General features: G+C 34.5%; 1 protein-coding gene across 2 annotated transcripts; it reads right to left on the reverse strand.

The window, feature by feature from the left end:
- Positions 1-1070: 1070 nt before the first annotated feature.
- Positions 1071-10383, reverse strand: LOC107594100 (calpain-14). 2 transcript variants are annotated; one of them, XM_016284051.1, is made up of 22 exons: positions 10316-10362; positions 9722-9992; positions 9285-9354; positions 7957-8075; positions 7728-7861; positions 7311-7485; positions 6458-6538; positions 6262-6347; positions 6092-6163; positions 5779-5939; positions 3915-4078; positions 3810-3821; positions 3510-3718; positions 3333-3366; positions 3198-3254; positions 2968-3025; positions 2794-2858; positions 2577-2645; positions 2391-2469; positions 2118-2234; positions 1821-1876; positions 1071-1718 (listed from the first exon to the last, which is right to left on the reverse strand). In XM_016284051.1, exons 2-22 carry the CDS (start codon positions 9956-9958, stop codon positions 1692-1694), a joined length of 2082 nt encoding a protein of 693 aa, XP_016139537.1. In that variant the 5' UTR covers positions 9959-9992; positions 10316-10362; the 3' UTR covers positions 1071-1691. The 2 variants fall into 2 exon arrangements, with proteins under 2 accessions (XP_016139537.1, XP_016139536.1); XM_016284050.1 differs by having other exon boundaries at positions 1072-1718; positions 9722-9995; positions 10316-10383.
- Between the last annotated feature and the right edge of the window lie 202 nt (positions 10384-10585).

Raw genomic sequence — 10585 nt, forward strand, 5'->3', positions numbered from 1 at the left:
CTTTTGTTATCAGTCATGTCCCACCCTGAGTACATAGACAGAGACGAGGGTGAGTCTGCTACTGTCTACTGCTACAACAAGCAAAACATCATAATCATTTATAAAGGAAGAGTACAAAGACTTCTATCATTTACCTCTTTTGCTGATCTTACTAATGCATTTGGATAAAAGTGCCTGCTCAATGCATAAACGTAACTGTACATTTGAAAATTTGCTTTCCAAAACAAAATAACTTACATCATTATGGGAGGATCTTGCAGGTCTGAAGAATAACTATAGGTCATATTTCAGCCCAAGACATTGTTTTCATGTCACTTACAAATATTTCCCCATTTGCTTGTCATAACTGTAACTATAAACAGTTATACGTTATTTAAATTGTTAGTTATTTTAAACATCAACCCACATACACTCAAAATTAAAAAATTGTGATTCATTACTATAATGAGGGAGAATTTGACCTGGACCTGTAATTCCTAAGATTCACTCAGCAAAGAGAAAATATGACAATGCATGACAATATACGATGTCTTTCAAGGTAAAAGTAGAGTAAAAAACTGAATTGCTCAATATTTATATCCTTAATATACGAGGTAAAAAAAAAATACTGGAAGGTTGCAGGTTCCAATCCTGTTCAAAGGTGTGATTGATTAACTATCACAACCAAGAAACACTACTAAAAGGACCATGTTTTTGGACATTTACCATGGTATTTTAACTACCTTGGAGTATCATGTAAAAACCATGGTAAATAGAAATGGGTCAAAGAGATAAAATCCCTGATTGTAAACACAAAAGTCACAAGTTAGTTAACTTTGCAAGCCATCTACTTGACTAAGTCCAACTTCTATGGCCTTTTGCTTGAATTTACTCAATTTGACATCTACTCTCCTCAGGATAAGCCTATTTCAGAAGATTTACAGTTATTTAAACATGTTTTGTTTTTAAAGGCTATAATAATAATATTGGCTATGTAATGTACGATTCAGTGTTTCTCCTTCAATTGTTTTTTTGTGGCTAGTTCTGTTCGGCGGGACTGAATCTTGGTATGTGGAAACGTTTTGTTATAATAAACTGATTATATCATTATATTTGGATATGTAACCTTTGTGAGGCTTCGGCTTATTATCTATTAGGCAGACATCACAGTTTCTAATTACTATTCATGAGCTAAGCCTTTATTGTGGTAGGATTCATTAATTGGAGTCCAACATGTATTTATTCAAGTTCTCATGGCGTTAGACTGAGTTTTACTGTAAGTGTAAAGCAGTTAAGTGTCAAAAACATGTAAGCATGATATAACAGTGAATTATGAGGTACTGAGTGTTGATTTATTGGTTGTTAAACATATGTAGAACAGTACAGCAAACAGATTTTCCTAATTGCTGACAGTGTGAGGTTTGTTCATTTTGTTAAAAAGTGCTAACTAGATTAGTTTGTCACCTGAATGAAAGAGTTTCTGACTGAAAACTTTATTTAAACAAACTAAACTCTCTGCTGTTTAATAAAATGCACATTGCAATTGATCACCATATGCAAAATCAAATCAATTATAATGAACAAGCCTGCGTTATGCAAAATGTATCAAGTATGAAGGCAAACTTGCATTTAAGTCTTAGATTTGTGTATTTTATGGTTGCATGTATGTCTCAGAAGTCTGTCCAGGATCCATTTTCTCAGTCTCATCTGGATCATGAGTACATGGTGAGATGCATCCACTATAACAACAGAGTACTGGTTTATTAACGGTTATGAATTATTATTTTTATTCATCTTACTATGAATTCTGATTAATTAAATATTTGCATTAAAAACATTACTTCATTTTCTCCCAGCATCATGTTTGGCCCTCCAGCAGAGAGTCTCTTGAATGTTTCTGGTGATAATAAGAGTTTACATATAGTGAGTGTGCATTAATGATAGCAAGTGACATAAATCAGACACGACAAGGATATAATGCACTACAGAGGTTAGGTGTGGATGTTATGCAGTCATTTAATTATCTTTATGACACACAAATGATCAAAGTTAAGTTCTAATCAAGCTATTAGGATTTTTATTGTACACAATATTTTGAACTGCAATCTAGTGCACAATAGGCTAAAGATTAGACTCACTGGCCATGCAATCCATGCGCAGGACAAGTACAACATAGTTTTCTAGTGTAATTTCACCACTGGAGTCACCGTATCGTACAGCCATGAGATTCAGCATACTGTCACTCAATATAAACCCTTGAAAACATCCAAAATATCAGCATATCCATTCTATTGCTTTGTATGTTAAGTGATTAAATGGTGATGTAACATTTATGACTTCAGGATCAGTTGAGAACATAGTTGAGTTAACTCGGTCTTAAGTTAGAGAAAACTTCGAGAAAATAAAGTTACCTGCAACCTTAAGAGCATTTCTGAGTACATTAAGAGACAGACTTCCAGTGTGCGAAACATCCATGCCATAGAAAATGTCCTGAGAAACAGACCAGAGAGAAATTGCAACCCATTTTACTTACATAACATGCATTTTGAAAAAAGAATATGTGACGATAAAACATGTAGAAATTTGTTGACCTTTACCTTTAGAAAAACCACACGTTTCCACAAACGGAGGCATTCAAATTCACTCAGCCTCCCAGTGACACTGAGCTGTATTTATTGTTAAAGATTATCATGAAACTTGTCAAATATAATTAATGTGATTTTTTTGTTCTATAATTTAAAAGCATGCACAAGTGTCTGAAACACAGATCCCTGAAAGCCTTTTCTCACTCTGATCCTTCATAGTTGAGGATACATCCATCAGCGCCACCAAGCTCTTACACAAATCCAAACTGAATCCTGTTGTTTTCTGTGAATGTCCTGAAAGAGCAGACCAAAACATGCGCAGAATCAGACATCACTAGAAGCAAAACAGCATTATGAGATTTCAAAATGAGCTTATATTGTGACTTTTCTCTAGAAGCGTCACCTGCATAAAGATTCTCATTCAGAAGTCTCTGAAGTCGCTCAGTGTCCAGCTCTCCATACTTACATAAACAGACAATTATGACTTGATTTTACATGACATATATCAAATGTTACATAACTTCCTGTTCGTTTTAAATATCTGGGCTATTTTTGTTACTTTCAGCTGCATTTTCTGATTATAAACAGTCACATTCCCTCATAATCCAGAACTGTTAAAAGAGTCACGTGTACCTTATCTGCATATTGTGGAAAGAGCTGGAAGGATTCATCATTATCCCTGGGAATAATCTGAGAAAAATAGAGATCAGTTGAAAATATATGTACTTTCAAAACTCTTATTTGCATACAGCCCAAGCTGTGATATACCTTTGTTCTTGTAATGCCATATCCAGAACTGTCTCTGAAAACACAATATCAAAATCTTTAATACTGTAGTCCAATAATACTACATTAAATTATACTACTAAAGCTGATGCAAGTAATTTTTTTATGTTTGCTGTAAATAGTTTCTCATATCCCGGATTAATATGCATAAACTCTTACTCAATGATGGCTTCTGTCTTTGAATAGACTGTCAGAAGGAAGGATGAAGCTTCGTTTGGCTGGAAAGTTGAAGGAACGATGAGGTATTCGCCTGCTTTGAATCTGAAAAACTCCATGATTTCCCGAGCATTTATGTAGGATTCGTTTTTTCCAACGAGACGGGCATTTCTGAAGAATGAGGCAGGGAATTTTCCGATTTGGTCCTTTAACTGCCGAATAAGGAGCAATATTGATTATTCTGTCTCTGCAAACCAAACCCAAAATTCAACCAAGTGTTTCAGGAATATGTTAAATACGTACATGAGCTGGAACCTGTAGGAGTTACAGAAAACAAATATAAATGGTCATTCAAGTGAAGAAAGTCTTTTGCAAATTCAGAAGCTGTCAGAATACATTTCTACAAACCTCATAAATGTTAAAGCCAATATGAAAATTGGTTGCCAAGTGCCTGTTTCTCTTGTGAGATTTCTGAATGAGAGACACGAGAAGATTCGGAGAGCTTTCATCTCTGGGGTCTTCAACAGTCTCCTTCAGAGTCACACGGAACTGGGGATTTTTTGAAAAACTGTCTATAAATGCAAGAAAAGAAAGAGACTGGTAGTCTAGAAGTGTTCTAACTCAGATTCCTATCCAATCTGTTTAGTAGCCATGGTAACTTCAAAATAGAACTTTTAAATAGAACTTAAAAAACAAAACTTTTTTTAAATCTTAAAGGATTAAGATGCAACAGGAAACATTCTTAGAACATCCCTAATGTTCTCTCAAAGTTATATTACTTTCTTCCAGTAACATTAATAGAATGTTTGTTTAAAGGTACCTGGTCTTTACTAATGTTCTTAAAACATTAGAACAAAAATATTAATTATAAAATGTTCATGAAGCATTTTTTTTCTAAAACGTTTCAGTTCGACGTTTGTCTAACATTTAAATGATACTACTTGTTTCAGAATGTTCAAAAGTAACATTCCAATAATGTTTGCAAAATGATAACCAAGAAAAAAAACTGTACATTTGGAATGTTCAGAGAGCATTCCGAAATAACATTTTCCTAACTTAATGGGAATGTTAGCAAAACATTATTAGAAAATATCAATAGGAGCCATCTGACATCTGACCATCAGGAAAAAAATGCATTTAGGGGTTGGCTGATACCGATTATTACAGATCAAGTACCGATAACCAATATTTTGAACCGATATTTATGTCTGGTGTAAAAATGAAAATTTATATCAAAATTAAGAATAACAAGGGCTCTGACGAAAGCTTTCTTTAAATGCTTTTAAATTATTTTATCGGCAAATTGGTTTTGAAAATGACCGATACCGATAACCATAAAAAATCGTAATATCGGTGCTGATAATCGGTCGACCCCTAATTTAATTGCTTTTGCATTCGCTCACAAAATTTGTTGTTACATTTTCTGGGCAAACACAAACATTATAAGCAGAATCCTACTTATAAAATGTTAGATTTTTCCTCTCATCTCATCATCTCCGTAGACTCTACAGCCCCAAACCAAAAGATATCGTATTTCTCCTGAGTTTGCGGTCCAAATTTAATGTGATAAGTTAAAAAAAAAAATGTGACAAATGAAAACATTTGTTAAAATGATGACAAGCTTGAATATGAAATAAACTAATTGTCTGACTTTAAGTGAGCATGAAGATTTCATTTTAGCAACTTATTTCATTTTCATAACTGTTTGTGGGTGGATCTTTCACAATAGTGAAGCAACTCCTGAGAAACGTCTTTGAAAGATGTGACATCATACTCGACATACAAAACACACCAATGGTAACACTCAACAAATAAAAACGACACTTACAACATAAACCAACATTACCAAATAAACCACCAACACAAACTGCTAAAAGTGAACCAAAAACAAATTCAATAACGCAAATAAAACCAACAAGAATTTAAAAACTCCATTGCATGCTGGGTGCCTTCATAGTATATATGCACTGTAGAAACACATTATGATGCTGTTATGATTATGACCATTATGATTTCTGAGAGTGCTGTTAGATCCAAGAGAAGTCCCACTGTGAAAGTAATGCAATTATTAACCTGGAATATACTGTAATTTCACACTAAAATTTGAAACAGTGCAATCAACATTTGAATAAACCCATACAGTATATAAAGTGATTTTCAGTAAATTGTCCTATTCTGACATGATTTGCATCTTTATGCTTAAACAAACAGTACTATTCATAGTCATAATTAAAATAGATGTAATAAGAATGAAATAAAATAGTTATATTACCTATGTCATTTGAGCAGCCGCCCGCTGTTGTTCCAATCACCCAGTGGCCTCTGTGAACTTCAGTTTTCCAGGATGAAGAATGAGATCCAGTAAAAACGTTCACATCCGAACAGCATATATTCATATCTGAAAAATTCCTGCAGAAATCATCCATTGACATCCTGCAGAGACAGAAAGCCTGCTGTAAATATAGTGACGTGCAACTATGCACTATATCCATAAAAAGCAAGAAAACCAAGAGATGTAAAAAAAAAAAAAAAAAAACATTGATCTAAAATAACTTTAGAGACTTTAGATGTTTATTTCTGCTTACCAGAATTCTCCATTGTCAAGCACAATTTTGTAGTTTTGGTCCTCAGGCCGTACAAGTTCCCACAAAGGGGATCTAAAGAGACCAGATTAACAAGATGTCAGATGCTGATTTATATAGTGATATATAGATAAATTATAGAGACATTTTCATTCAAACAGAAGGATTCAGACCTGTCACTCCAGTCACTCTTCCACTCTCCGTGACCCCAAGGGTTAAAGATCCTCACCAGCTTCACTGGATGACCTTTACATACAACCTGTGAGAGAACACCTCATTAGATCACAGGAAACACTTGCTTATCAACTTATTTGAGCAGAAAGATACTAAACACTTCAAAACTGTAAACCAGGTCAGAACTGTTCTCACCTCTGCGACTCCTGTGACCGTGTACGCATGCATTTCCACAAGGCCATTGGGCAACACGTTATTCTGCAGTAGACCTGCTTGCTAAAGGAATAAGGAGATTTTAGGACTATTGTGATCGTGTTTGTATGGCTTTTAGCAGGTAGGCTGGTCTGTTCTTAAATGCAGGGGGAAACAATGCTAAATACAAATGATAAAATAAAAGAATTGTAGAATTCTGACTTTTTTTCTTAGGATTACTAAATAAAAATCCAGCTGTGTGAGGTATAAACACACTTCTGCAAGAAAAGACAGAATTGTGAGATAAAAAGTAGCAATAACCTTTTTATTATTATTATTCTGCAGCAGAAACAAAAAACAGAATTGCAAGTTTTAAACTCAGAATTCTGAGAAAAATTCAAAATTGCAATATATACAGGAAATTACTTTTGAAATATTTTTATTCCATGGTGGAAATGAGCTTATATATGAATAAACTTGACACATTTTAAAAGGGAGGAGAATAAAATGCTTCCCATGTCTCGTTTGTGTCCAATCAAACTCTATTGTATTTTGGTGCAAATTCATCAGTTGGTAAATGCAAGTCAAATTAGAAATTAAACGCATGAGATTTCTGGATATTAAATATTACATTCAAACATATGCATTTGTGCCAAATATAAAATAACGGGTTGCAACATCCATTTTTTCAGGTTGTGACATGCCTTCATCCTCAAAAATTCGTCCCAGACGACATGAAATATTGGTTCACTTGCAGCAAGCATGATATAACAATAACGCATCAATGAATATATTTTAACGGTTTTAAAAAATAAATAATTGCATTGTTTTGTAATATTAAAAACTCAATCTTTACCCCTCCAGGAGTACCACATCCCATCAGGGATTCTGATTGGCTGGCTCGTCTCATGGAGTCCCACAGCTTTCCTGAAGCTTCACTTAATTTAATGTTCATGTGTGGGCCACCGGTGAAGTCCATGAGAGCTTCTGATATGCTTCCCGCATCCATATCCGCATAAGAGCCACACACTCTGGAAAAAATTTAGATGATAATGGTCAGGACAGGATTTTCAGAAGTTTTTTTACCATTTATTTTCTCCATAGACATTTCTAAAAAAGTTCTGATTCATAAAAGCTTGTTAATTTCAACTCTTGAAGCAAAAGATAGTGCAATATAAAATTACTGTTAATAATGAAAAATAATATATTGCAATATAAGTTTATCAAAAGACATGTGCTCTTAGAAACAGTCTGTTATTAAACTGAAACATACTTGGCATAAGCTTTCTCTAACAAAGCAGGCCAGAATTCATTTGGTGCTTTGGACTGAACAAAGACGAGTTGGCCGTCAACGGTTGGTAGCTTGTCATCAATAACGACATCCACCCATGATCCAAACCTCCAGAACTGAAAACAAAAGATGACAGTTCAGCTGTTAAAGAAAATATAGAAGCCTTAACTCTTAAAGGAATAGTTTCCCCAAAAATGGTTTAAATGTTTACCTTAAAGTGAAATATTCCTGCATAATCCACAGAGAAATTCTGTTCATCGTGGATAATATGCTTCATGATTCGTTTTTGAAACGTAAGAGCTCCAACGGATGCCAGAAACCAGCAGTTACCTTACAAACACACACACACACACACAGAATATATATTTGTCAAACACATTAGAACGCTGTAAAGTGGAAAACAGCTGCATGCAACTGGATTGTTTAACCTCTGGTATTGTTCATTTGAGAGCCACACTTGTGAAACTGACCAGAGGCCATAATCGTGTAGTATTTTTATTTTTGTGAAATAAATATACTATATTTCAATCATGTTTTTTCTTTAATATGTAGCATTTTGAGTGTATTTCATGTTATTAATTAATATTCATATCTAAATTATGGACTATTTTCGGTATAAAATGTAGAAAAAAAAAAAAAACAGTTGTATATAATTTTTTAATTAATGCAGTATTTAACTTAAAATAGAGGAAAAGTATTTAAAATCCATTAAACTGAGGCAGATTTGTTTCACCATGTGGAAATAAAATAAATAAAATCATCTGTAATACCATGGTTAGCCATTACATGCCAGTATAGTCATATATTTTCAGTGCTGTGTATTCCTTAGTTACTGAGCAGTGTTTTCAGGCAAAAGTTTGTCACACCTTCATTGCTGTGCAATTTTTTTTTCTGCATTGTGGCTGATTTGTAGATTGTACACACAAAAACATCTTTGCATTTTTGCCTATTTTCTATTCATATGAACAACATGAACAACACAAGTGTGACAATTTTTTTTTTTTTATCATTTTGGGAGTGTGGAGTGTCGTACCATTCCAATTAAGTAGTGATTTTTTAAATTTCCAAATTTTTTTTTTTTTTGACTAAAATGACCGAACAACACCAGAGGGTTCAACTCTACTCCAACTTTTTCATTTGACCTAATGACTGTGTTTAACTTCTATTCCTTTAAAAATGTCTGTTTACATTTTCTGTTAATATTCATTGTACATACAGTACACACCTGTTTGACCAATTTATTGCTTTATTGCAATCTGTTAAAGTGGTTGAGACCTGCGACCTTTGAAATTTTCATCATCTATAAATGATAATGTTTCACTTTTGCTTTAGTTAGTTGCATCGATGTGTTTAAAATTGATTTTTCGAATGAATTTTTTAATGTGGGCACTCAGGACGCACTGCAAGTTTGGTATGGACGTTGGTGGGAATTTTGCATTAACATTAAATTACACATAATTACATTACAGATTATTGCATGACCTTCACCAAATCTTCACTTGTAGCTTGTAATCACACAACATATCATATCAGACCTACCTAAACGGCCCTGGATGAAATCAAACCTCGAAGCTCCTTGAACAATGTAAACAGGGTTTGGCACCAGTTCCTGAAGGAAACAGATGATTCATTTCACACTTTACAGCAGATCACACACAATCACAAGGGCACAAATCACTAAAAAAACAGCAGAGAGACCTAAGTTTTTAATTCTAGTCTGAAAATAGAAACTAAACTAAACAGAAAAGCATGCATGACTCTGCAGTTCCTTTGCTGTGAATATTAGGCCCTACTACCGCTCATGCCCTGAAGTCCACATCAACTAGGCATCACACTAGTCAAGAAAAACCTTCATGATTTGCATTAGCATTTACATTTCGAATGACTTTAAGCTACTTCACATTTTATGTGCACGACTCTCATGATCTGCTACAATCAGTAACTGATGGAGTTTGTGCGTGAAGATGTTCACATACATGTGGTCTTTTCCACACGACTCTCCAGAGGTCGTCACGCTTCAAGGGACCCAAACCGATGGATTTCATCTCTGGCGGGAACAAGTTGTCTACGAATCCCAGTCTTTCCTTCAGGCACAACTGCTTGAGCCGGTGGAAGTCCTGATCCAGGAACTTCTCAGGATTGTTGGGAGATCCCTGTCCATCCTTGAGATGACGCTCCGACAAGATGTTTAAACACACACCAGGTGCTGGCATTGTGGCTTAAATCGGTTGAATAGACAGCAGCACACTGCTTTATGGTGAACAAAATTTCCAATACCTTTTATTTCGGTTTACTTACATTTTATTCTTCAGTTGATTAGATTAAGCTTTATTGTGCAGACTAGTACAACGCAATACAGTAAACAATGACAAAATGCATTACTCTTTATCTTAATACTTATTTGTTAGATGTGCATGAAAACCCTGCCTTTGCAGCATGTATGTTTGTGCATGTAAATGACTGAATAAAAACACATATTCATTTGCATGTCAGTTGATAGTTTATTTCTCATGCACGAACATCGTAATTGTAAAAACTGAAATGATCACAGGAAATGATTCAAAACATACCTGTCGTCTCTTACTGTAGCTGGAAGATTATTCCGTCCTTCCCGAAGCAAAGAGCAGGAGGAAGTTTCAGGAGAAGCCTTTTAAAGCCTGACTCCGCCCACTCAGGTGTGGTGTAACATTATGACTCTCAGGTCAATATTTAAATATTGTGCAAATGTCACGGTATGTAATTAGTAAAGTGTCCACAACATATAAGCATGGCGCCACGGTGAATGCTGAGATATAACTATTGATTTAATGTCTGTAAAAAAAAAAACATAGGGCACAATG

The sequence above is a fragment of the Sinocyclocheilus grahami genome, unplaced genomic scaffold, assembly GCF_001515645.1.
Source record: "Sinocyclocheilus grahami isolate Dianchi unplaced genomic scaffold, SAMN03320097.WGS_v1.1 scaffold179.1, whole genome shotgun sequence".
In the NCBI taxonomy this organism is placed as follows: domain Eukaryota; kingdom Metazoa; phylum Chordata; class Actinopteri; order Cypriniformes; family Cyprinidae; genus Sinocyclocheilus; species Sinocyclocheilus grahami.

Excerpts from the sequence above, each read along its gene's own strand:
- LOC107594100 (XM_016284051.1), bottom strand. The coding sequence starts at position 9,958 with ATGCCAGCACCTGGTGTGTGTTTAAACATCTTGTCGGAGCGTCATCTC. Across the intron at positions 2,470-2,576 it reads AACGTGTGGTTTTTCTAAAG|GACATTTTCTATGGCATGGA; the intron begins GTAAAGGTCAAC and ends TCTGTTTCTCAG. Across the intron at positions 1,719-1,820 it reads TGATGCTGGGAGAAAATGAA|TGGATGCATCTCACCATGTA; the intron begins GTAATGTTTTTA and ends CTGTTGTTATAG.